The sequence below is a fragment of the Aquila chrysaetos genome, chromosome 7, assembly GCF_900496995.4.
Source record: "Aquila chrysaetos chrysaetos chromosome 7, bAquChr1.4, whole genome shotgun sequence".
In the NCBI taxonomy this organism is placed as follows: Eukaryota; Metazoa; Chordata; class Aves; order Accipitriformes; family Accipitridae; genus Aquila; species Aquila chrysaetos.
In genome coordinates, this window is record NC_044010.1 from 12708521 (window position 1) to 12735663 (window position 27143).

The 27143-nt window shown below is 38.9% G+C and overlaps 2 protein-coding genes across 11 annotated transcripts in view; both read right to left on the minus strand.

Moving 5' to 3' along the window:
* On the minus strand, window positions 1-25081 carry BTLA (B and T lymphocyte associated). Of its 3 annotated transcripts, none has more exons than XM_030019453.2 (8): window positions 24981-25081; window positions 19766-19820; window positions 15202-15292; window positions 4350-4658; window positions 3231-3266; window positions 2387-2524; window positions 1418-1464; window positions 1-327 (listed from the first exon to the last, which is right to left on the minus strand). In XM_030019453.2, the coding sequence occupies exons 3-8, from the start codon at window positions 15287-15289 to the stop codon at window positions 1-3; spliced, it is 945 nt and encodes a 314-aa protein (XP_029875313.1). In that variant the 5' UTR covers window positions 15290-15292; window positions 19766-19820; window positions 24981-25081. The 3 variants fall into 3 exon arrangements, with proteins under 3 accessions (XP_029875313.1, XP_040980690.1, XP_040980691.1); XM_041124756.1 differs by having other exon boundaries at window positions 15202-15401; XM_041124757.1 differs by lacking the exon at window positions 2387-2524 and having other exon boundaries at window positions 15202-15401.
* Window positions 20101-27143, minus strand: part of CGGBP1 (CGG triplet repeat binding protein 1) — an 8871-nt gene continuing 1828 nt past the window's right edge. For all 8 annotated transcript variants that reach the window (XM_030019465.2, XM_030019463.2, XM_030019466.2 and 5 more), the window contains one exon: window positions 20101-25968. In XM_030019465.2, coding sequence (XP_029875325.1) covers window positions 25436-25939 — 504 coding nt within the window. In that variant the 5' untranslated portion in view covers window positions 25940-25968 and the 3' untranslated portion in view covers window positions 20101-25435. The remainder of the gene's footprint in view (window positions 25969-27143) is intronic.

A 27143-nucleotide genomic window follows, 5' to 3' on the forward strand; every position in this document is an offset into this window, starting at 1 on the left:
TTATTTATTTACATTAATGGAGGCATATTCTGTAAATTCGTTTTCTACAGTTAGTTCCCTTCTCTGGCATCTTTCTGCAGAAGCAGAATGATTTAGTGCAGCATATGTGAGGACGTCTGGGCTTTCAAGTAAAACTGGGATGGAAGGAGTAACGGGATCATTGCGAGGTGCATTAGGTGCTGTCCTCTGAGCGTTCCAGGGAGGGACATCGTTGTCATAAACTGTGTTGCCGTGCAAGGCCTGCATTGGGCTAGCCATGGAGCAATAGTAAAGTGAGCAGCTTTCTTCTGAAGCTTCAGTTGTCCCAGCAGCTGCTGGACTTCTGACCTGCAGAGAACAGAACAGAGTACAGCTCTGTGCGTATCTAGCTGTTGCCAGTGCTCCTGCTAAATAAGAGGCGTGTAAGATTTTGTTGAAGTTGTTTTATCCCCTTAAAACTGCTTTTGAGCACAGGTGAATTGGATTCACCTGGTCACTGGATTGTATATTGATCTTTGAAATAAAGTTAGAAACCATTCTTGTATCTCATGCCTTTCTCTATTTCCCTTCCCAAACTCTCACATCTTCTCTTGCAAGATGCCAGCTTAACACAAAACTGATTCATCATTTTGTGAGAGCTCTCCTATGCCACTCATTCAAGGTTTTTCCATCTCAGTTTATGAAATCTTTCTTATTTTTCACCTCCAAACCCCAGACTACCTTTTCCTCATTGGCCCCATTCTCCCATTTCCTGATCTCTTGCTTCTTATCCTCTTTGTCTTATTATTTTCCAAATAAATCTTTCTCCTTCTCTAAAATCTGTAAGTTCCTCTATAAATTCATCTCTCTCGAAGTCCTCTTTTGACATTCATTTTTCTAGGAACTTAGAATGTACTGCTTTTAATTTTCTTTCCTCCAACTTGCCCCTTGGGAGCTCTGCAACCTGTTTGGTGCCCTTTGATTCCTGCCAACACTACCCCTGTGACTGATAGCTGTCAGCTCTGGTCACATCTTTTGTGTTCTGCCTTCTGCCCATCTCATTTCTCTGAAACTGACCTGTGTGAATTCATGCTAACCACATATGAAAGCCTTTCTTTTAAATTATTTTCCTTACTCTTTGGGTCATTTTTTCTCTTACGCAGACAGCCCAAACCAGATCAATAGAGGTGCTTTAGGTGCCTAAACTCTTACTGGAATGGTACTTACAAATTAATATGTTTTAACAGGAATTTAGATGCCTGAAGTACCTTTGTGTTCCTTCCCTCAGCTCAGCCATGGTGATATCTCACACCAGGCAAGCCGTGCTGTCAGGGCACCAAGAGGGTCACTAAATCTGTCTCTGATTCTGTGCCACGTTTTGTACTACACAAAGATTTGTTCTCAGTGCGTGGTTATGCAGGATGTGGTCAGGTTTTGATGATGAAAAATTTAAACATACCAGGCTTTCTTTTCTCTGTTGGGTTAATGGAGTTCTCTTTTGCCTTGCTGGGAAAAAGAAAGGAAAAAAAAAAAAAGTTTCAATAAATCATCATTGAGAAGGCGCCTTTCTGCTTATGGAGGGAGTATTAATTACTATAGGAGTACTTGCCTTGTTGAGTGGACCTCAAAGAATAAAAATCTATTTCCAAACTGGATTTGGGAATAGCTATTCTGGTAAAAGCTAACCAACACAGAATGATATATTTATAGATAAGTTTCTGTGTTCCGCAGAGCTCTTCTGAATAGGAGCAGAAAAACTCTTAGTGTACTTATGGCCAGTTTTCTCTGTGTTCAGTGAACTGGGTGGGGAGAAAAAGGTAAGGAAAATCCTAAAGCCATCCTACGAGCAAACATGTTAAATTGTATTGGAAGATAAAATAATTTCATTTTCCTAAATATAAAAAAAATCCATGCAATTATAATAGGCAAATGCGAGATCACTTAAATTAAGATATGGGTGACTGCAAGTTCCATTCTTGATTTAGGACATGGCAGCTGTGTAAGTGTTCCCGTAAAGCAGGAGAGATTGCTATTGTAATTATTCAATAATTTAGAGGGAAAACTAGGAATATAAAACGTAACTGGATAGGGCTTGACTGCATTTGCGTGGCTAAAACTCTTACTTGTTTCTAACTTGATTATTTGCAAAACAGGAGAAAAATTTCCAACTGCTATAAAGTCTGAGATTTTTATTTGTTCTTACTTTACTTCCATCCCTTTGTCTCTGGAAGGGAACAATACATGGGGCAAATTAGCTTCTTAAAGATTCAGTATCCTAACTGGCACATTTGACAAGGACATCTCAGCAATCAGTTGGGGTAATTATTAGGGGATTTTCACAGACCTTTGAATGCAATTTCTGTGAAGCTGTGAAAAGGAGTGGAATCAAATGCATACTAGGCAAAAGTTAGATGGTAAAACTACTTACCATGGTACCTCCTTAGACACCAAAACATGCATACAACAATGAATGGACAACATAGACCCACGGATGCTGAAGCATAAATAATGTGCAATATCTTGTAGTTTCCAGATCCTTGGGATTCTTCTGAGATGCTAGTGGTATCTAAAATTGCATTAGCATGTATTAGCGTAGAGAAATGTTTGACTGGTTTTTTGGAGTTGTTTTGGTTTTGGGGTTTTTTTAGCATTAGGTCTTTCTGATGCAACTGCCTTCTTAATGTACTTAAACATTCTGTAACTTGGTATAGCATGTCACGAGATAACCTTATCTCCATGTCTCCATGGGCATTCTATGAAGTGTGAAGATACTGGAAGGAAAAGTGCATGGGAAAATGTACTTGATGAACGACACATGGCAGAAGGCTGGCAGAAGCAAAGAGAGGGTCAGAATTAGAGCACTGCTCTGAACTTCCAATATATTTTTGCAATTGTAATTGTGAACAATAACCAACCGTGAGTAAAAACCGTGTTTCAGGTTGTGTTAAAGTGATGGTATAGCATGATTCCTAACACTTTGTAAGTATAAGCCAGATATTACTGGAATATTAAAGAGCATGTCAGAAGTGTAGAGTGTACCACCAGGAGGTAATTTGATTGGCTTTGGCCCTTTTATGCTGAATGCTGGACAGTCCTAGCCTTGAAAACTGTGACCCTTGAGAGACTGTATTTTGTTCGAGTGGGAAGAAAGCAACTGTAGTTTAGGAATGAGTTTAAATTTGTCTTGACTGCACAAAACACTATAACCAGAAATTCATAGCAATACAGATTAGTTCCTTTCTCTTAAAGAGGAAATAAGAATCAGAACTTACTTTCTGGCGAAATTGTGATAATGTTTGCAGACTTTTCTGAAAGAGAAAAGCACGACAGGGAAGTGAAACAGCAACCTGACATTTTGCACAGTAGTAGTGTTCTCTGCACCACGTACTGATGTCTTCACAAGGTTCCCCTTCAATCTGATGACGGAAGAGGGAACAAAATGCAACAAGCAAAGGGTAGGGTGTTTTGGGGGGAGGGGGAACGATGTGTTGGTCTCCTACTGCCAACAGAGTAATTCTATCTTTCAGACTTCTTTGGCATTCGAATAAAAGATCATCAGAACGTATTTCAAAGGAAACTTGCATCATGAGCTGGGCATATACTGTGTCTGCTAGCACATTACAGCCATAAATTTTGATGTTGCTCCCTCTGTTGCAGCATTTCGTGTGGCAATAAACAGGGTTTTAAAGTTCATTAACTTACCAGGAGAGGAACTGGCCACAGAACGTTACAACTCAGCTGCCGGGGGTCAGTAGGACACTAAGGCCACACAGATCACTTTCTAGCTGCAGAACAACATTAAGGAGTGCAGACATGGCTCATCGTAATCTAAACTTGGCATCCCAACTGCCTAAGTCAATGTGAAGGCCTCACCTGCACTTAAGATCATTTAAAGCTATTGTAATCTTTCCTGCTCCTGAACTTCTTGGGGTACAAAATTATACTTCCTTTCTGTTTGTTGCAAGAGAGATCATTCGCAACAAGGCGCTTGAATTGCTTTGTCCTCTTTACTGTTGTGTGGCCTCATCCACTGCTATTACCCAACCATTTGCATACTGTCTAGTCCACGTGATGTATAACCAGGCTGTCCTCCCACAATCTTTTTTTGCTCCAATTGATATTTTTTAATTATCAAATAGTCCACTAACAGCTGTTTGGTGTTGGCAGCTTTGCTTTTCTCTTCCAGATCCTCCTGTTATTTATTTTGTTCTTTCCTTTTGTTTCTATCCTACCAAGAGGCAGGATAGAGGCATTAAGAAGGTGGTAAGTACCAGCACAACTGTGCTACCAGTCAAACGTGTCGGGAGAAGCCATTGTCCAGCATGCATGAGCTTTTCTGTATGTGGCATCCTTTTGTTTAAAAGGGCTCTTTCATAATATAGGGGCCTCACCTTCAACAATAACCTGTATTCCATGGCTCTCACTGGACAAATTGTCCGCTATTGCTCGACAACGATAAAGTCCACTGTCATTCTGATGAATTGAGAAAACCTCCAGAGTAAACACGTTGGACTTCCATTCTGTTTTGCCCACCTTCAGCTGCACACACCTCTCCACCTCCATCTTGCACCAGTGCATGACTGGCTTTTCCTTGCAGTAACGAACTGGGCAGCCTATAGTCAAAGAGTTCCCGACATGAATTTTGTACTGGGAGTGTCTTTTAACTTGAATTTCAACTGCACAACTGGTGGCATCAAATCCTGGAAGAGAAAAAAAACATAACAAAAATTAGAGGGGGGGAGGGGTCTGCTATATACTCCCCGTAACACCAGTAACAATTTCTCTTCTCTCTCATTACTTAAGACTTCCCTTGTCTACTTGCAGCAGATCTGATCTCTATATGGGACAGTGACAGCAGATAACATCAAGACTATTGGTTCTTTCATTTTTAGGAGGATTGTTAAAATGCACTTTCTCCCTCTGATATGATTTTTTTCCCCCTTTTTTCTATATCTCAGTCAAGTTAGAAATTTAATAGTTTGGAAAGAAAATACGTAAAATACACATAGCAAGTTTTCCTGTGTCGTCCTTCTCACAGACCTTTTCTGTTACTTTTAGATTTACTTCAGATTATTGTTTGCTTCACAATTCTTGTTAACTTGCAGAAGTAAAGGCTTTTCTTTGGTAGAGGTTTTTTATAATTGTAATATTGAAAAGAATTATATTTAATGCAAATATACCTTGTCTCTTTTTATTTTTGTTACATTTTGTTAAACAACTCAGTGTTCAAGCTGTGGTAAGTCACCTTAACTCTGGGTCTTGGTATTGAATGTCCTGACCTTTTATTAAAGATTCATGTTTCTCGTGGTGCTTTATTTCTCTGGCTACATCAAAGTAACAAAACCTCTGATACGTATGTGCTCTCTACTTCCCTGCCCTGTCTTACAGTAGAGTGCTTCTGCACTGAAGAGAGTGATTGCTCACAAGTCCAGAGAAAGAAATCTTAAATATATCTGTACTATCTCGTTGATAGAGGGAAGTAGAAAAAATGGTAAAGTATGTTGAAGGCAAGTTTTGTAGGGAGGAGAAATGTGTAGGGGAGGAAAGAGCAGTGTGAGGAGCAGAGGGGTCTGTCTGTCAGCAGCCAGCGCTGTTTCAAGGGATGAAGCCTCGGGGCCCCTGGGCAGCCAGGGCACAGAGCGGCAGCACCAAACGCCTCACCTCCACCGTCAGCTGGGATTTCTTATGCATGTGACATAGCAATCCTTGTGAATGCCTGGATAGTATATTCAAGAGCTTGGGATGACCAGATTAACGGTTTTCATTTATGACCTCTAGTTTGCAAGTCTTTTCTCTACAAATCTCAGCCTACTGCACACCATAAATAAATTGTAGAGCATTCAATAATACTGAGTTTTGAGTGTGTGTTCATAGCCTTCATTACAGCAGAGCTAACGCTTTGCTGCTGTTGATTTTTTCGGTTTGCTTTCTTTAAGGTGGCTTTGGAAATGGGTGTCTAAAAATTAGGTAGCTCTCATCTGCCTCTAAACCTAAATCTTTAATACTGTTCTCATTTTGCCCTATCAAATGTGCCTGATTTTGCTTGATAATGAGGAAGAGGCTATTTACTCTAAGGCTGTTATTTGCAGCGACTGCAAGAAATTGTGGTCTCTGATATACCTCTGCCATGTGCGATAGAGAAACTCATCTGCTCACAGGACTTGGTATCCTCGGAAGCTTCTGCTTTGAGGGGTCCAAATCTGAAATCATCCTTATATACCAACTTTCCCTTAGTCAGGATGGCTTTAAATGAGGCTTGAAGTGGGCTGAGTAGAGTGGCAAAAGCACACAGGTAAGCAACTTGGATAAGGACTTTAAAATTGGTCCTTGCAGAAGGGGCAAGTGGAAGAAATTCAGATCATTTTCTCATCTCCATCCAAATGAACAGGAGGACAATAGCTCTGTGTACAAGCAATGTCTTTTTACTAATGAAAAAAGTCTGGATAAAACCCAAGGGCAACTAGAAGCCTTAATTCATTCAATATCCCTAAGGAGACAAGGAAGGAGAGCAGCAGAATAAAAATAGTTGGGTTTGGCAAAGAAAGCTTTAGTAAGTTTGGAGACATAGGAGATAAGAACTCGTCAGATGTAAATACAAATTTACAGGACATAAACAGAGTGGGTGGTCCATCCAATAAATTATGAGAGTACAAGCACTAAACATCTGCACTACAGCAGTGCAGTAAACTACTATCTCGGCTAAGTCACGAGCAAGCTTTTCACTGAGACAAGAAGGAGGCCTCCAAAAGCATAAAGAAGGTCAGGTTATTAAGGAGGGCCATAAAAGAACAGAGCAATCATTACAGAAGTCATAGCAGAGAATGAGATGCACTTAGAAAAACGTATCAAGTGTAAGTGTATTGATTGTAAAACTAAGAAAACATTAGTTCACTAGTTAGTGGCAAGAGAAAGCTATCAATAGGTTACCAGCAGTAAATTAAATTTACCAGATAAATTAGATAAATTATTTGTAAAAAGGCAGGCTCAATTCAAGAAGACATACAGGGGACATGCGGTAACCTTTGTGTTCTGCCAAGGACTGGTAAGTGTACCCAGGTCTTGTCCAGTCTTTTGCACTGCTCTTCAAGAAAGAAGGAGGGCAATGCTTGGAGTCTCTCCAAGTTGGAAAGAAGCCAGCAAATACAATGAACACAATAAGAAGGCCATAAAGGAAAGCTTGAAATTCTTGGGGTTGTTTCACTTAAAGAAAAGCAATGAGAGGAAAGCACATAATAAAATCATGTAAAGACAAAAAAGAAGAACGAAATCATCTGGATTTTCATGTTTCTGTTAGGTATGGGAGAAATAATGGGCTAAAAGTGAAGTAAGGAAGGTTGATTACATAGTTTGGAAGACTTCCTAACTGTGAAAACAGTAATACTGGAACTGGTTTCTGTGGAAACTTGTAGACACTGAATCACTGAGAGCCCTGAGGACTAGCCTACACTGACATCTGTCAGGATAACATAGCTGAATTTACCTTCTAACCTACCAGTGTATGTAGTCATGTCGACAAGTTCATGGACGTCAGATCCATAGTGGATACTGAAAGGACTCGGGAAAGATGTACATGCTGACGTCCCCAATGCAACTGTCCCATTGCTGGGGGACAGGAGGAGAAGGGACGACAGAAAGTGGCTGTGCTCACGCGCTCTCCCTGAACAGCCTTACTTCTTCTTGCTGCCAGAGACAGAGCACTGGTCTGTGTAGGCAGTACAGCATTTCTCACGTGGCCTCCACTGATACACAAGATCCACTCTCTGCCACAGCACTGCCTCAATAGTAGGTCCTGATTATAAATAAAGATGTGGTGTACAGGAAGAGATATTCTCCCAGGGACCATCCATCTGGATGCGGTAGCAATAGCAAGGTATTAAATATAACATTTATATTATGTATATTGTATGATATTTAATGTGAATAAAATAATTAAATGTAGTATTTAATATATTATACATCGTATATATTTTTTTACTGCAATGTATATGATGCGGCAATTATATTGTGATAGCAACAGCTCTAACAGGCAGAGCTTGGCCATGTTCACAAGGTAGCATTTAGGTGTTAGGTCAGCATGTCCTGCCCAGTCATCTAGTCCCTTTTCTGCTTCCCTCAATAGGTTCATTCTGAAAGACATATTTTTGTTGTGAAGCAGGATCACTTATCTTTCACTTAGACTCTTCCATCTCTGATTAAAAGAAAGCATGATTTGGTTTCAGGCAAGAAGGTCATAGCTACTTTGGTCATACTGCAGTAGCAGCATATGGTTATCAATAGTCTGAAAATGGAAACTAAAAGCTCAAATTAGAAAGTAGAGGTTTCAATTATTCCATCAACGATTGCCATGGAAGATAATGCTTCAGGAAGTATCTATAAAGCTCAGATTGTGCCCTGATAGCAGCCTTCTTTCTGATATAATCTTGTGTAACAGGTATTTCCAGAATGTTGTGCAGGTCTCTGCAGAAGATATTTTCTGATGTCTTTCATCTAATTATTTTATCATATAGTTTTATCTTTTTCAAAATCTCTTTGGGGAAAAAAAAAAAAAAAAACCACCAAAAACCAAACACACACCCCCCCCGAGCCCCCAAAACAAACCCCAAAACTTTTCTAGAAGGCCCAAAAGGTCCAATTTCTCTCAAAGCTTTAAAATAGATTTCAGTGACACTCTCTCATTCAGCATCATTATTAACCAGGGAGAGGGGCAGGAATTGTTGTACCTCTTTCATTCTTATCTTTTTCCAGTGCAGGGGTGTCATGTTTTCCTTGATTTTGAATCAACTGGTGCTTTTACAACAAAGTATACATCCCTGCCTACTGTCACTTTTGGAAGAATCACCTGATCAGCGTTGAGCAAATTTTGTTCATCCAGCAGCATTCGCTTGGGACAGGGTACAATTACAACCCTCATGAATTCCGATGAACATTAGTTGTGTAAGCAGTTGGAAGGGAAAATGTCTTATCAATGTTAAATATTGCTCTAAAGAAATGATTGCCTTGTACTGGTCAGTGAAACCTAGAGTAACACTCAGTGGCAGAACCTCCCAGAGAGAGGGAACAGGGGTGATACTGGGTGCACAGAAAGTTTTGAATTACTCTCCAGCCACATCCCGAGGAGGAATATAGAAGTTGCCTGAGTAGAAGCCTTACTGAGGTCTGGATATACTTCTAGAGTAGTTTTTGTGCAGCCCTTGCTCTGCAGGTGAACGATATAAGCCGTTCAAGTGTTATATGCATGCACTGATATCACAACGAGAAACTTTCCTCCATACCACTTCCTGCACCACTACCAATTAAGCCATAAGGAGCTATTCCACTGCTAACAAAGGATTTACTTGGTTACAGTTTGTTTTAAAAAGAAAAGTTCCTCTGACATTCATATTACTTGTATTACTTTTCGTCATATAGTATATTTTTAAGAGAGTTCAAATAAAATGTGCTAGTACATCTCTCAGTCAGGTGAGCTTGAATAGTGTTTCTCCTTTTTCCCCCAAGCACCTATGGCAACATGTGCCACAGTTTCGCTCCTTCATCTTCTGGTGGTGATCATTCACTTCTGGTGGTGGTCGTTCACTTTTGGCGGTGGTCATTCACTTACTAGTATAATTCCAATATAATCAGGTCTGGTTAAATTATGTTTCCAGAGCAAAATTCCCTGCCATCGAGCAGGCCCGATTCCAACACCCTTGCTTTCTCCAAAAGGTTACCTATGGAATGTACCACCGAGCTTTGGGAACTCCACGTGGGAAAACTTGTACCGCACTTGCCACCCAGCCCAGCAGTGTCACTGCCTGCCCGCGATTTCTGAGCAGAAGAGCCCTCCTGTCCCACGGACCCTCAGAGGCACTTTCGGACAGAGGTTTGCATGGTACAGGTCCACACACACCTGTTGGTGCTTGGCCTCCATGCCTGGCTGCTGATGCAAGGGTGTTTGGCAGCCTGCTGTCAATTAACCCCAGCATATAAATCCTCTTGTTCTTTTCTCTTCAAATAAGTGGGGGTTGAGGCTACTGGCTTTCACTTGGTCTTCCATTTCCTCTAGTTTGTAGAGCCTTTTTTTTTTTTCTCTTCCTTTCTTCCAGTGTAGCTATGGACTTGATAGTAGAAATTTAGCTTACTGAAAAATGATTTAATTTTCTTAGTTCTCATTTGTGGATCCCTTGGAAGAAGCCTGTGGGTGCTAGGTAAACATTGTTATTTTATTCAGTATTTTTTTTTTTTTCTCCTGTCAGTCAAATAGAGCAATCTTTTGAACTTCCTAACCAGGAGCTATACAAGCTATTGCTCGCCTTTCAGTGTGTATGAGAATTTGTAGACCATCTTCAGAACCTGCAAAAGGGCCTTCCTTTCAGAGGCTTAAAGCAATTGGACTTCAGGCTGCCTTTTAATTATTATTTTTTTTTAATAGTTACAAGACAATGCTTGGAGCATGAAAAATAATCACAATTGCTTTTGTGTGTTTCTGTGACTTGTTAATGACTGATGGCTGACTGACTCGAGCTTTAGTTTTTCAAATTTTTGCTAGGAAGAAACCTAGTCCTTGGTAAATGTTATTAATTGTCTATTTGGGGACTTTCTAGAACAGAAGAGATGAGTGAATAAGAGTTAAACATTTTTCTCAGGCTTTGGGAAATTCTTGGTTTGAATTATTTTGAACTTCAATAACTAAAAATCTGGGCTAGAGAAAGCCTTTTCCTATAATCTGGCCTTTTATTCTCTGGCACCTCACCTGGCAAGAAACTTTAAGTGGATAAAAAGCAGTGGAGAAAATCCTTTTAAAAAAAAAAAAAAAAAAAAAAAAAGGGAACTTTTTTATATAGAATAAAATATTTAAGGTAATCTTTTTAGAATATCTTTCACAGATTTCCTGTAAGGGCCGTTTGGCAGGAATAGGGGTCAGTGGAGATTTGGGATTAAATAACAATATAAACCATAATATCCTAGAGAAGGAGGGATATCTTTTTTTAACAGGGAAAAAAAGATCAATACACCTGATAATGAGAGAGAACCTTTTCTTTTCATTGGTTGTCATTAGAAAAACAAACACAAACTTCAGTTAATGAACGAGCACAAACGTAGCTTGGTATACTTTTCCTGTGACAGTGTCTCTCCTTTCTACCTGCTGCCTCCTGTGGCTTATAGAATCATAGAATCATTTAGGTTGGAAAGGACCTTTAAGATCGAGTCCGACCATCAACGATGCCCACTAAACCATGTCCCTAAGCACCACATCTACGTGTCCTTTTAAAGACCTCCAGGGATGGTGACTCCACCGCTTCCCTGGGCAGCCTGTTCCAGTGCTTGACAACCCTTTCGGTGAAGAAATTTTTCCTAATATCCAACCTAAACCTCCCCTGCTGCAACTTGAGGCCATTTCTTCTCGTCCTGTCACCAGCCACCTGACAGAAGAGACCAGCACCCACCTCGCTACAACCCCCCTTCAGGTAGTTGTAGAGAGCGATAAGGTCTCCCCTCAGCCTCCTCTTCTCCAGACTAAACAGCCCCCGTTGCCTCAGCCGTTCCTCGTAGGACTTGTGCTCCAGGCCCCTCACCAACTTGGTTGCCCTTCTCTGGACACTCTCCAGCACCTCAATGTCTTCCCTGTAGTGAGGGGCCCAGAGTCAATGGTAGAGACACCGTCTGCCAATTATATTCTATAGATGTGCAAGTGCTTTCCAAGATAAATTTAATTACCCTTTCTTTAACACTGTTACAAGCTGAGACCTGAAACCAGTTACAAGGTCTTATACTGAGTCTTAAGTTTTCAGTGTCACATGTATGGGTGGTCATGATATCCGAATGTGCAGTTTTCAAGAGGGTAGAAGAATCTGTAACATACAGAAGCTTTATACATCAGCTTCAAACTTGCACTCCTTGGTAAGATTCAGATTGACTAAAAGTGCATTTTCTTTTAGATCACTTGAGAGTGTGTTCCTGAACAGGCTGTGGCAAGCCAGGCTCTATTGCACCAAGAATTAATTTGCACAGGTAAGGAAAATCTTCTGTACAGTGTACTGCCAGGACAAGGATTTCAAATGAAAGCATGTATTGCATAATTTGTACAATAGGGAAATATGCATGACAATACTTTCTTTTACAAAAAATGATTTTAATTTTTTCTCCTTCTTATTTTCTAGAAAACATAATCATGACATGACTCATTAAGCAAACAGAAGAGGTTTAATGGAGATGGCTTTCCATGTACCTAACTCAACCCATTAGTAGAAAAATAATAGCTAAAAATTGAGCCTTCCAGTCTTTTAATTATAAATGGTGTCATTCACACCTGGTCATCTAAGAACTTGGAACAACTCCAGCAAACCAGGGCTTTATTAATTGAAATTTTAGAGGCATTTGTTTTCAAAAGGATTTATCTTTACTTTGTTTTTCCCTCTCTCCTCCCTTTAAAAAAAAAAAAAGGAACAAGGGATGGGATAGAATACAAGTCATATGTATCATTCTCTGAGGCAGATAATGGCTGAGGTATAAAATGTCAATTATTCCCCCAAAATAAATGTCTACAGTTAGTTTTGAATCCTACGTTTGGGTCGGTCTGTGAACACAGCGAAGCACTAGTAATGGTTTTAACGCGGGTCCAATGTTCTGGGAAGTTTCTGACTAGGGCTATAGCACAAAAGCTACACCAGAAAGGGCATTGATTTGTTGGAGTTTCACATTTAACACTGAGATCTTCATGACTCTGTTAATTTTAACAATGAAAAAGGAAATGGGCTGTGAGGAGGACTCATGGAAAAATATGCTCCCTTCTTGAATTTAGGTAAGGTGTATTTGGAAAGAGAAGTACTTCAGAAGACATATTAAGTGATACCTGGATAGGCCTTTTTCAGACTTCTCCGAGCTTTAGAGAAGGCTTTTCAAGGAATGATGTCAAATTTTATTTTAGTCATTTTACATATTTATATCACAATTTGGATTTTTCAAAAATGTAATTTTGCTAACAGAAATTTAATTTTTGTTCTTTGTCACTCAATTTTTCCCATGTCACCTGAGAGATACAGGAAGGTACTTTTTCTATTTACTTGGTGTACAGTGAAGGATTTTCTGGGTTTCTTGTTGTTTTTCTGTGGTTTTTTTTTTTTCTGACAATGCTAATATTTGTAAAGCTGACCTGCTTGCTGAGGTAGCTGACAGAGAGTTGCATCATTTTTTAACTATTTCTTGATGAAAGCCGTGTAAGTCCAGAAAACATGCCTTTATATTTTGATGACTGAAACTTGAAGACGGAAGGTTTCTGTTTAGCCGAACGTGAGCGCGTGCAGGCTGTCCCACAAGAAGGTCTAACAGCAGGGCGTTATCTGAGCCGAGAACCGTGCCCACCACCAGCGGCATACTCAGGTACTGGCTGGGGCTTCTTGGAGCGAGGGCAGGTTTGCTGGGTTTTACTTTCAGTGGGACGAAATGCCTTGTTTACTTCGCGTATGCTGTCCAGGCAGCAAGGACCACTCTTTGTGAGACTGGATGGGAACAAACTGTTCTTTGGTGTTACAAAGGAGACGCGGTCTAATTGGACTAAAATTACTGGGGTGAGGTGGGGAGAAGGTCCTTCTGCTTGTGACTTATCAGAAACAAGCTCACTTCTCCTTCCCTAATTTAGAAAAGATTTGCTGGTATTGTCTTTGTATATGAAATCCAAGTGGTCGACTTTGTTAGGACTAAGGGAAACTTTGGATAGGTTTGCAACGTACAAAGCTTAAATAATTTGGCTTCAGTTTTCAGCTTACTTCAAAATAAAAACCAAACAAGCTTGGAAAACTTATGGCTAAAATGTAATTACATTAAAAAAACATTTACATCATGGTTCTGTAGAGATTGACTTGCAAAAGTTTTCTCTCTGTAATGCTCCGATAAACATGATTCTGATATTTGTAGTAATATAGGTATATAGAAAGATATAGCATTGTTCTCAGAGGAACCCAAGTAGTTTTGATGTAGATCAAAAAAATAAAACCTACTAAAATAAATTCTGTGTAAACAAGATACACGCTGTTAGTAGCATAACAGAAATTACTTTCTGTTTTAAAAACAGTATCTAGGAACCTGGCAGATGAGTATGGAGGGTTCGTCCGTGTATTAACTATACAGGAAGATGCAGAGAGGTGATTGTGTGAGGCACTAATAGCACAGGCAGACATAATGAAGTTAGTAGAAACAGTAGCTGACTCTTACAAGAAAAGAAGATACTTCCATTTAGGGTACAAAGGGGGTTATCAGCTCTAGATACACCCCCTTCAGAAGCATGTTAGTTTATTAATTTGAAAATCAAACGTAAAGCAGTTCAGTAGCCGCCCCGAGCTCAGATCACACCCTGATTAAGAAACAGCTGCATCTAACTGACCTGGTAATTCATGTCTTTTAAGCTAAATGTTTGGGTTTCCCTTCCCAGGCAGATGCTCTGAATGCTTGTTTAACCTTTCCTATTAGTATTAATAATATGCTTTATTCATAAAAACAAGGAGTGTCAAAAGATGCTATATATTTGCAGAGTTAGCCATGCATGTCAACTAAGCTTCACACAGCCAATTCAATTTGTTTGTGTAATTTTAGCGGTGCCTTGTAACAAATGTAATTTTTATCAATTTATCAGTTGATGTCGGAAATGTATCAACAGCAGCTGAGCGCATCCATTACAGTAGAGTATATCCTTTCTGTATGACTGCCTTCCTTTCAATACTAAGATTTGTGTCTCCTATATGATATTAGCAGGGCAGAACTTGAAACAAAATAATCTCTAGTAAAAAAGTTAGGAATATACTGGGCACTGTGTAGTTCTCACATCAGTCTAAATTAGGAGAACCTCTCTAGTTAAAAACTGTGGAGTTCAAAGTTGAAATCGAGATGAAAATTAGATGGAGTTAAGCTAAATAATTGAAGGTACATTTATCTGGTAAGGACAATTTGCTGGATCCAGCTCAGACCTAGTAGGATTCCTGGATTTCAAGCAGAGGCTTGAATGCTGCCAAACCCCTTGAAGGCAGAGCCTTTGGCCACAAAGCAGGACGTATTTGGTCCCCAAGTGCTAGAGTTCTGGTCTACACCATTACTTAATATTTCTCAGTTATTATGATCATCGTCTTTAGTCGAATTAGAAGTCTCTGATACGGTAATAAAATAAGACACAGATTATATCCAAGGTACACTAAGCACTGCTTTGGTTTCTGTTCTCCCCCCAACAATGTTTAATAACTACAGAACTACAGGTTAAATTGTAAGACCACATCTTACCGTGAACTTGATGGTTGCTCTCAGCCAGCATTACTAGAAGGATGTACAGTAAGATCGTTTTTATCAGCATGAGTGGAGGACCCTTCATTCTCTGGGGATGGCAGAGAGAAGAGGTTCCACGGGTTTAAAAAGCGCAGTTCAGGTGGCCTGTTAGGTTTACCCTGGGTATATGTCTGAGCCGATTCCCTTTTCTAGTTCTTCTGTCAAGACAGTGCAGAAAGGGGCGGGGAAGCAATGTATTTGCAAAAATCTGACAGGTTACCCAGTTGTCTTTTTTGTGTGGTTGAAACGTGAACTGCTTGATCATTTCACATCATCTCAGAACTCGTCTGCGATTCAAGGCAAAACATCTTTCACCCTTCTCTGGCTCACCTTAAAGTGTAACAAACATAGCTGCAGACTTTTTTTTTTTTTTTTTTTTTTTTTTTGAAAGATGCTTCTGCAATTGAGGCTTTGATTTTATAAGCAGTGATATAGCAGAGAGAAAGGATGCACAACAGTATCTTAAACTTGCTCAGTTCTTGTGTATTACTCTAATTCAAGATTAACAAATTAAGAAGCTGAACAAATTTGCTATTCACAAGCGGGTAGATGTCAGAAACACATCTGAATAGTCTCAATTTGCATTAGATTATTTTACAGTAATATGCACTATAAGAGATGATTGCTTCTACTATTTAGTCTTAGCATCCTCATAACAAGGCCAAGTAATCTGGGTTTGGATTTTGTGGTTTCTTTTTCAGCATGTCCTCAACACCTTTTTCTCCTAAATATTTATAAAACTCTGAACCATTTAGCTGAATCTTCCCAAAAAATTCTGCCAATGCAGAGTTTCTTCATAAAGTTAGACCCAAACTAAGGTTGAACAGGGATTTTTTATATAGCAATTATCACTTTTGCTTATAATGCAAGCACAAAAACCACAAATAGAAACCAGGGAAGAAATTAATGCAGTTATGAAATCCTACGTTAAAATGGGGAGGTTTAGACTTGAAATTAGGAAACATTTCTTTACCAAGACAGTAGTCAAACACTGGGACAAGCTTCCTAGAGAAGGGGTCGATGCCCCAAGCCTGTCAGTGTTTAAGAGGCATTTGGACAATGCCCTTAATAACATGCTCTAACTTGTGGTCAGCCAGTTGGACTAGATGATTGCTGTAGGTACCTTCCAGCTGAACTATTCTATTCTAAATATTTCAAGCTTTCTAGACAAAATGTATGCATATTATTCTCTAACAAAAATGAAACCCATCAGGATTTTTTCAAAGTAATATTTTGGAGAAAATAATTGAACAGCTTTCCAAAATTTCATGGTTGGAAGTGTCTGGCTAAGTACATGATGATCAGGAGAATCACAATGATGTTTGTGAGAAACTGAAATAGCCTTACAAAAATTACAATCCAGCCTAAATGGAAAATATTTATGAAAGAAAACTCCTTGAGTATAACTGCCCACGCAGCATGCTTCCACCTGAGACTACATACTAGTACTGCGGATTGCATTTCTGTGTGGGGAAGACATCTAGTGGCTGAATCCACAGCTAGCTTAGATAGTAAAATTGGTCATTAAGGGATGCATTTCCCAGCTGTATAACTTCTGCTTGCGTCGATGTTGAGTTATCCAAAGTTTATGCTAGGAATGTAATATTGGTAGTTGGTACTTAATCTCTGTATTCTTATTAGAAGAACTGTTTTGGGCTGAGTCCTTTGCTACTGACTGAAGCTTTTTAATAATATAGGGTTTTTGTCTGTTCTCTACGGTGTTTTGAGATTGGCTTTCTGGGTGGATGATTCCTTGTTGGTAACTTTGTGGAAGTATTCTGAACTGTAAGACGGGTACTGTTGTACATTAGCCTTTTGGGAGAGGTAAGGTGGGTCAGAATGGCATGAAGGTGCATGGATTCCCTCTACTACATACTGTATATGGCTTGTGAGGATTCTTTACTTTGTGTTTCTAATAGTAAATATCTTGGACACTCATCTATATTTTGGAGCACCTTTCTTAGAAAGGCTTTGGCAAATGTGACTTCCACTATCACTGCTGACACTTCATTACTTCCTTTATGTCCTTTCTGCTTAGGAGTCATGTTGTTGTGGGATTTTTTGGGGTGGGATTTTTTTGAGAATCTGCCTGAAGATGGCAAAAATCTGAATTTTTTCATGTTTTCTTGTTAAGAATGTATTACCTCCTTAAGACATTCCTGGGAGCTGTTGTTTTTTTTTTTTTTTTTTGTGATATTATTAAGTTATAAATGAGATCTTTTAGATCTCCAAATGGTAACTTATATTCTGATTTTTTGAGAAAATCAGTCCCTGAATTTGAGACACTGAACTATTCCAGTTTTCCTTTAAAAGCATGTTTCAAGGGAGAGTAAATACTAAGTAAATATAAAATATCTATTTACTAAGGGAAGGAATGAGAGTCCTAATCTAAAACTGTATAACTAGGAGAGGGAGGAGCATATGCATTTAATTCAAGATGAGATACCATTTGAAGATGGCAGAAAGAGATGTCACTAGATGGCACTGATTTCCACTATCTGCAGTAACTCAGTAACTTCTTTGCTGTAGGCAAATCAGACCTCAGCTGAATCCTAACAGACACCAAGTATTTAAAGAACTAAGAGAATTCAATGCAATTCAAATGCAACAATTAGCACAGTTCTGTGTGTGTTGGATACTATTTTCAGGAAGAGGCTCCAAAAATATGGAGTAAAATTTGGACCTGAGGTTAGCTATCAATAGAAACTGTCTTCAACTGATTCAGTCCACCTTGTCATGCCTGCTGATTCTTTACTGAATGCAAGTGGGGAAAAAAAAAAAAAAGAAAATCTATGCAATGTTCCTTCTGTTCCATCTCAGTTTTTCTTCTGACAAGACCAAGGCTGTGTTTTGGAGTTGCGTTTTCCCTCTTTGCAGATGGTTAGGCATTGGCCTGTAACCACATAAAGAGACACAGCATTTAGATAGTGGGCTCCAGTAAGCCTACTGAAAATTACCTTCATAACACTGCATGAAGAAGCTTTAGTATCTTAATGGAACAACAATAATTTAGCTCCTTGCCTGCCACTAGTGATCACGCAGGTTGCAGTAGTATGTGCTGCCGCATGGGCTATGGGTGGCTCCTGCAGCCTGTTCTCATGCCTTACTACTGCAACTCCATCAGCTACTTCATTACTATGCAAGTCCTTTCCTTTTTCTCGGTATGAGATTCTCTGCATCTCCCTGCTTTTTCCTGAGCAATTTCAGTTTAATGAGATGAGCTAAGCTTTGTTAAATCAAAGAACGCATCTTGAACCAGGTTCTAAAGACTGGGCATGGGCCTGGATGATCTCACAAGGGGTGTCAGTTAATTCCATATACAGTCGCTTAAGAACCTGCCCAGGGTTTTGCTGTATGTAAAACACTTCACTAAGTGTAAGCATCGGTATTCTAGTTATTGGATTCGTCTTATGGTAATGACAGGCTTCAGAAATGAAGGGAGGGAGGAAGCATTTTAAAGCTAATTACAAAAGAATTGAGGTAAGGAGGTCTCATTTACTGCAGTGAAATCTAATACTGAATTTGGGAGCTATTCTGTACACCGAAGAACAGATTAAAAAAACACTTGAGGCAAACCACTATACAACCCCCCCTAAGAACCTCTAAAGCTCCTAATTATTTTTCTTCCAGCTTTGAACAGAACTGCTGAATGGTACCCACTCTCCACTGCATTGATGTAAGCTACTCTACGTTAGAAGCAAATGCAAGATTTCCTTATTTTCCTCAGAAACACAGTAGTTCTCACTGAACAAAAGGATCAGATAGGAGGAAAAAGTAGAAGTATCCACTGAAAGACAGTAGAAACTTCCTAATGAATGTGTACTCTAATTTTAGTGTATTCATGGAGCACATATCATATGAGAGTACTGGCCATTTCACTGCACTTAAGTAATCCTCTGAATTTACTTCCCCTTCCTGTACACTACTAGACAGGAGAAGACACATAAAGAGAGCTAAGTACTTAGATACACCTAAAACATGAATAATTTTACACTGCTTGTGGTTGGTTGGCTCAGCTGAACACAGGCTTTGCATACCAACGGAAACCAGTGATCTTCCTCATGTCCTCCTCTAGGTCTAGCAGAGATCTTCTAGCAAAATAGATGTTCTTTTGAAAGACTAAATCTTCAGAAGTTTCTGGCTTCTGAAACCTAAAGTGAGCATGGAATTGGGACACTCAAAAGCTAAACTCGGACTGAAATAGCTATTCAGCAATTATCATTTCTTATTTTATACTTAATTTTCTATTTTATAGAATAGAACTGTATTAAGTATACCTAATACATAGCATTTAGCTTCAAGGGCAACACCAGTCTTGAGGCTGCCCTCTGTCAAGCCTGGGTGACAGTTGTGGTAGCTCTCTGTATCCTATCTCAGAGCCTACTCCTTGTGTTTTCACTTGTGAGATGTGCTATCTGCTTTTGAATATAAAAGAAGTGGCCTCTACCACCAGAAGACCCACAAATTCCAAACCACTTATAGAAAGAGAAGAGTGGTGGGGAAAAAAAAAAAAAATCCTTACCTGACTTAAGCAGAACTGCTACAGATTGCCTATCCTCCAGTCTCTGCTGTCCAGCCTATGTAAATGACAAATGTCAAACCTAATTATCAGTGTAAATGTGCCCTAAAAGCAGTTATGTATACTTCATCCTACTGCATCTTGGATATGGGTTAAACCACATCATTCCATTAGGAAAGTAAAATGTCATCGTAAGAATTTAGCATGGCTTAATTACTAAACTTTAAATACATACTTCACTTGATTCTGCATCAGCTTCCACACAAATACTTACTGCTACATTGATTTTGCAAGTATACATATGCCGTTTCAAAGAGGAATTGTCCACACAAGAAAACTTTACGAAAGTGTATGTTTATTTCTATTCTGCTTTTCCATTTGATATAAGGGCAACAAAAAGCAACTTGATCTTAACGTGCAGTGACCTGAAAATGACTGAAAATGAGAAAGTAATGATTAATAAATTCATGAGTCAAGAAGTTGCACAAATTTATCACTGATCCATCATGAGATGTCAAGTCAGATGAGACTTCAGGAAAAGGAATGTGTAAACAATCAAACCTACACTTGATAATTCTGATGGGCTGATATTATTTGCTCAATTTTCATGACGTCCCTAAGGGAGACAGAGATCAAACTGTGACCTTTTTGCAGATAGTTTGGAAAGACCTGATTCTTCTACATTGCAGAAGCCCTTCCTGAAAAGACCTGAAATCTTAGGCAGCTGCAAGATCCTATACCAACAAATTGTTTACTGCAGTGTCAAAATGCATGATAATTATTTCACTCGGTGTCCACTTGCAACAGAAGACATAATTGGGGAATTTCTGTCACAACGAAAAGTCACACAGTTGACAGGATACAGGGGTTCTGTATAACCAGTCCTGAAATAGACTTCAGTGATTGTACAGATAAATCAACAAACTGCTTCAACATATAGTTTGATGTTACCTTAAGCTACAACAACAGAATGTAGAGTCTTTAATTTTTCCTGTCACCATCCATTTCTACTACCTTACATTACCATTGTATGTGAACTACCACATGTTCTTTACCCGCTTTCTTGGCAAAATAAGAGATCGTGCATAAATTCTATAAAAAAGGAATTCCTTTATTTTTTTAAAAAGGACCATTTTTCCATTACCAAGTGAAAACTTTACAAAGTAAAGTATTTCTCTTCCAATAATATTTTAATATAAAAACTTAAATCACTTACTCTGGCCTTGCTGTTCTAACAGGAAGTCTTGTGGCACTGCAGGACCCAGGTATTTTCAGCCTCACCCTAGTATCTAATCATAAGTTCCTCACTTGCTTAAATAAAACCACTTCTGTGGCCACTTACCATCAGCAAAACATCCCTACCACCAAGCGAAAAATAAAGCATCTTCACTAGCCCAAAAGAGACTAAACTCTAATAGCATTAGTACGGTGAGAAGCTTTTTTTAAAAAAAATTTATTTTGAAAGTTAGACACAACCTTAAAATTGTACAAAGACAACAAGCACTCAAATTACACGGAGTTAGCAGTGAGTACAATGTGAACACAACAACAGTGAGACTCGCCTCTCTTTATATGCAAATATAAATAGAGATTATCCTTGCCAAACTTCCAGCTCTCTTTTTTTTCTTTTTTTTTTTTTCCTCCACCCTACCCCCCCGCCCCCCCGTCACCCCCACCCCCCTTCTGAAAACCAGCTCATTATGCTGCAAAACCTAGCAGGGAGCATTTCACTGTTCAGTTCAACAGAATTGCTAAAATTGCTAAAAGGGGCTCTGGCTAAAAATAATCCTTCTATCATGAGAATATCCCATACTTTGCAGAACCAAGTTTCTCTCTCAATTGAAAAACAGCTTTCCCTTTCATTACGTCGAATGTTTCACCTCCTCTAAGGATCTGCCAAATTACAGGCTTCAAAATGCTTAAAAATATTAGAACTTACTTACATTTTTTCAAGAGCATGCAAGCTGAAACTAACATGGTGCATACATGTAAGTAGTCACAAAACAGAGAATGTTCCTGTTTGTATTTTATTCTTTGAAAGTGTTGTTCCAAGAAAAGCACTTTGGAGTAATTTTAGCTGTGAGTTGGCTAAACTAATATAAGTACATGGTCAGAGAAGAAAATACTTCTTTTTTTTTTTTTTTTTTTTAATATTAGAGCTTCAAATATATTAAAAAAACCACCTGGCAAAAAGTATCCCTTATAGCTTGTCCCTATATATGTATGTAAAATGAAAAGCAGACGTTGCTACCACCCTCCCTTTAATTCTGAGAGTACTCTTTACAGGAAATACATGGAAAAATAATGCAGTGTTCTTGCAGGAAAAAGGAAAACCCCATGGAGACTGTTAAACAACTTAACCACAGCCTCTGTTCTAGGAATTAGTTATTACTTAGGTTTAGATATACCAGAAAACTTCTGCTGTAAATCTTCCCTAAGATCAATAGCAATTAAACCAAGGTTATGTTTTATCCAACTATAGCCACACTGGCAAAATTATGCTCTGAACTTGAGTGTTTGCAGAAGACTGTTCCAAGACTGACTGGAACTGTTTTTACTTTTAAAGCAAATAAGTGTAACTGTCTTGTTGATGATCCAGGTTATGTCCATGAATATAAACTTACTTAGTCATTGTTCTTTCTAGATTACCTGGAAGTGCTTTATTTTTCATTGTTTTACTCCATTTTGAATGTTTGTTGCAATAGATCAGTATCTTGATTTTCATAAAGCTTGAAAACTGTTGTGTGGTGTTTGGGGTTTGTTTGTTTTTGTTTTGTTTTTTTTTTTTTTTAACAAAAACATCCTATTATTAAGACACCAGTGTCCTACAGATTGCTGTGCATTGGAATTAAGTCAGTTCCATTCAAAATCCTGATAACCAATTTTTGCTTCCAAATTGTTATGAGTTGGTAGCCTATGGCTACGCTGAAAAAGTTCCTCACCAGGCTCATACCCTGTGCAGTAATTCTGCATAAAAAATAAATTGGTACTAGAATAATTACTGAAAATAGTACACAGACTGCTTTATAAGTAGAGTAAGCTTTTGAGAAACTAAGTGTTCTAATATTGCTTTGCCTTACTGAAAATGACTCGTTTTCTTCTTAAACAAAAGCTGTTGATGTTGCTAACTTTTATTTTTATGTAAAACTGTACAAGTGAAAGTAACTTGATTTTTTTTTTTCATTTGTGCAAGGGCCTATTTAATGTTACCATTAAGCTTTTCAAAATGTCTGTCAGTTTGCCAGTCAAGGGAAAAACATACAGCATTGAATCCTATATAAAATGGTTATGGGGTGCAGCCTGTGAAATTCCATGTTAGCAGGAACTGAGCTAACTAGCCCAAATTCATACCTTTTAATCATACAGTCTTCCCTAGATGCCTTCATTTAATGGAAGCCTGTTTTCTCAATACTCCATTGTTTTCTATTTGCTTCAATTCTAAGATAGCATTCATAAGGTAAAAAAAAAAAAATTAAAGCAAGGATGTTGTTTCACTGTAATGAAGCAGCAGCTGTAAAAGAACATTTTCAATTACTGTCAGGACAGAAAAGGCTATTGGCAGTGTACCTTTCACTTGGCTTAAGAAGATTTTTAAAACAGTTCTAGCCCAAGGCAGTTCATGATGTTAAGCTAAACCCAAGCTTGTGCAATAGCAAATGATATTTTGGAAGGCATATTTTGATATCTAAGAATAGAGTAAAAAATTACTACTGTTATTTCTGTCTGAAGTTCTAAACCAGCAACCAGTATCATTGACAGGATTGCTATGACTGCATGGAGTCCCGCTAGCTTCAACAGGGACCGAAGGTGCAGCAGTGTACTGAGTACCCGTGTACTGGTACACATGGATAGGCAGCCTTCTGCTTTTTAGTTCTGTCCATTTACTCAAACAGGTCTCATAGCAGAAGGCTTCAAGACATGGTTATAATGTAACACAAGTGCATTTCTGTAGAAGCTAATTGCACAAAAACCAGTTGTTACTAGGTATGTAAGTCTCTCTCAATCCAGCAAAAGAGACTGCTCTAGAAATAGCTAGGGAAATAGCTACAGAAACTAAATAAGCAGGTTATTTTGTCTCTTTTTAGCAATTACTAAGTATTGCTGTAAATATCTGGAATAAAAGAAATACTGAGAAACAGATACTGTGAAACTCTATGGGGGAAAGGAAGCTGGACAGAACAACTGGCTCCACCTGAGGGAGTTAAAGCATGCTTACACCATTGTACCCACTGAGCAGAGGATTTCTGTGCTGCTAGAAGATGCTTAGCACATCCCTGAACCCAGAGCATCTCAAGGAAATCTAGAGCAGGCAGGAGTTGGTCGTATTCCAACACTTTGCACAGTGCTCCCTCATTGCATTCAAAAACTTTATACAGCACTTACACCGAGCGGACTATTTGGCATAGTAATTTGGAATAGCTCAGTAATAGTTTACTAGATTTGGGAGAGGGTAACATTATTGAAATTCTTCAATTTCCCGTTTTACTGTGCCAGTCCAATAGATGTGGCCTTGGCACAGAGTAAGAAATACAGCCCAGGTCTGTAATTCCAGTAGAGCTTCAAAGTATACACGCTTTCCTATTTGCGCTTACAGGTATTAAACAGCCACTGCAGTAACTATTTTGAAAACTGTTTTAATCACTTTACCTCCTTTGACTAAAAGGCTGAGGACAAGGCCAGAGATGTAGAGGACCTTCAGGGAAAGATGGAGGAGCCTCTTCTCCTGTGCACTGTAAAAAAGCTTTCTCAACTCCACAGTTTAGTGCCTCCCCCACCCCCAACTCAGATTTAGCATCCTTTGTCCTGCTAGTAAGAGAAAGGCATTAATCATCTCTACTAAGATCTTGGTCCAGTATAAGTTTCACTTGCCAGCAGCTGCACTGCAAACCACACTCAGTTACTGGTTTGTCTACTCAACTTTCAAAGATTGGCACTGAAACTGAAGGGGACACGTTAAACCGAGACGATGAAACAGTGATTTTAAGAAAGCGGGCACGGTAAACCTGCAGAACTCTTAGCTTTATGAGAATAGTGGAGTTCAGAGGTCAATACAAGAGACTGGCTATTTAAGCTAGATAATGAATACATCCACAGTTGCACCAAATAGGGTAAGAGAGTATTCTAGAAGAAAAATGTTTCCTGTTTTTGAACGTAAACCGAACTTGAATAGGAATTTGCAATAATCCTCCCCCAACAGAGCAGTTATATTTTAACTAACCATTCTACAGCTTCTTGCATTTCAAACGTGCAGCACTTCTTCTTGGTCACTCATGGACAGGATACTGGACAAAGCAATCCACTGACATGATTAACAATCCCTATCGCATCATCTTCCTCGTATATTTAGATGCACAGTTTAGGTAAGTGAGGTGCTCCATCCAAGTGCCTTTTTCTTAGTGCCAGTTACAGCTGGACTGAACACAGATAAGGTGTATGCCAGGTATGTTCCCTACATTCATCGTGAGTTCTACGTCAATGTAGCTCTGAAGTCTACAGCAGGGTTAGCAACAGTCTGCGGCATACCACTAAGTTCACAAATAGATTGTCATTTCTACAATAATACAAAATAGCTTGTAAAACCAATATGTAACACTGTATATATGCATGAATATAAAAATAAACCACACCATCAATATGTAAAACTTCACAACGATGATGAAAACAGTTTTCTTCTCAACGGTCTTCAGTATTGATGAGTTGGTTCTCATTGTCATACCCGTCAGGCAGGTATGCTTTCCTTAGCTGGTCTGACTTAGGTATCGAACTGCCGTTCTTGACGTAGCGGGACAGGAAGGCTCGCACAGATGGATGATCAGCCTTCTCAAGTGGAATATTAGCTTCCAGGCACATTTTCACAAAGTCCTGGATGACACTGGTTTTCTCTGTCTGGGCAGTACTGTTGCACTGAAGGGAGGCAGTCAGAGTCCTTTGCTTCTTCCTGACATTCTGTTCTTCAAACTCTGCCTTTCGCTTTGTGTGTGTTTTAGACTTGAGGTGGTCATTGATCGCAGACTTGCGAACGTGATTCAGAACCACATTGCAGGAAGTACAGAAGAGTTTTCCTCCATCTTCGTGCAGCTCACTGCCAAACTCAGTTACACGATCCTGAGGAGTTACATACAAAGCAGTCTTCGAGCGGTTACGTGATGGAGCGGACTTCACTCCAAATCGTTCCATTGCTGCCTTCAACAAACTTTACCTGAGAGCTGGAAAAAAAAAAAAAAAATTGCTGTTAAAGTATGCTAATGATTTCAACCAAGTAATTCTGGATGCACTCTATTCAATATCCAATATAGCGCTTACTGACATCTAAAAGGTAACTACATGTAAGATACACATGTGAAACTATTATTGAAAGGTTCATCATCTTGAAGTCCAAAGAACTTAGGAGACTGACGTTCCTCTTGAGTCAGAGTAAAGCACGTTTTAGTTTCTACAACTGCAAAGCTCAACAGAACCCTCAAAACTCAATCCGTTCATCACTGAAAGTCAAATAGAAAAGCTTTTTGCTTTTTCTTGAAGACAGTTTTTATCCTTTAGTCTTTAGCTAAAGGGTGCTTTCTTCTTAGCATTTTCAACATATTTGACAGTTTCTTAGTAATGTCGAGTCCGTATTTTTCTGTTTACTTCCTGAAAATGTGTATTAATTCTGTTAGCAAAAGCCTAGTTGTCCAAATATCAGGCAAGAAGGCCATTACTGTCACCTGTAAAAGCCAGTAAAAAAAAACCAAAACCAACCAACAACCAAAAAACCCCAAACCAAACAAAAAAGCCAAACCTGAGCTTTGTCAGCACTCATTTGGGAACACCCCTCACTTCTGCCCCAGCTCAAACCAAAACTATTAGACTGAACCTTAACTCAGAGTCAACAGCAAATAATTTTGTCACTGTAACTAGAGATGGCTGGAACAGCCTAATGTGAACAGAAAATTGCATACATTTCAGTGCAAAATAAGAACCTGTATTTTCGAAGATGACAGCTTCTCTGGGGACAGTAACTGACTGATAACTAAGAGAGGTGGACACTTTCTAACATCACTCTAAATTATACTATGTTATACCAAAGCAGGCAATAACCTAGTCAATTGTACTAAAATCAAACCGGACCTATGTCTTTTTTTGTTGTTGAGAAATGGAGTAGCTGGTGTAAATCTCAGCCAAGGTAACTTAAGTCCTTTTCAAAGTACAGTTGAAGTTCACAAACAGCTCTGTTCAGGTTTGAGGTTTTCTGAGCAAAATGAATGGTCATTACATTAACTACTCACTTTCTTAACAAAAAGAGGGCAACAGGCGTTTCTTAAAAAATATATTTTGGCAAATACTTTTAGGAAATATAATAGGTTGCCTGGGGAATTCACTTATGGGCGTGAATGACTTTGAA

Coding starts and splice junctions, on each gene's coding strand:
- BTLA (XM_030019453.2), bottom strand. CDS start 15,289: ATGAAGGGTCCTCCACTCATGCTGATAAAAACGATCTTACTGTACATC. Junction 4,659..15,201: donor GAGCAACCATCAAGTTCACG/GTAAGATGTGGT, acceptor TTTCTCTTCCAG/GATTTGATGCCACCAGTTGT. Junction 1,465..2,386: donor GTGTCTAAGGAGGTACCATG/GTAAGTAGTTTT, acceptor TCTTTTTCCCAG/CAAGGCAAAAGAGAACTCCA.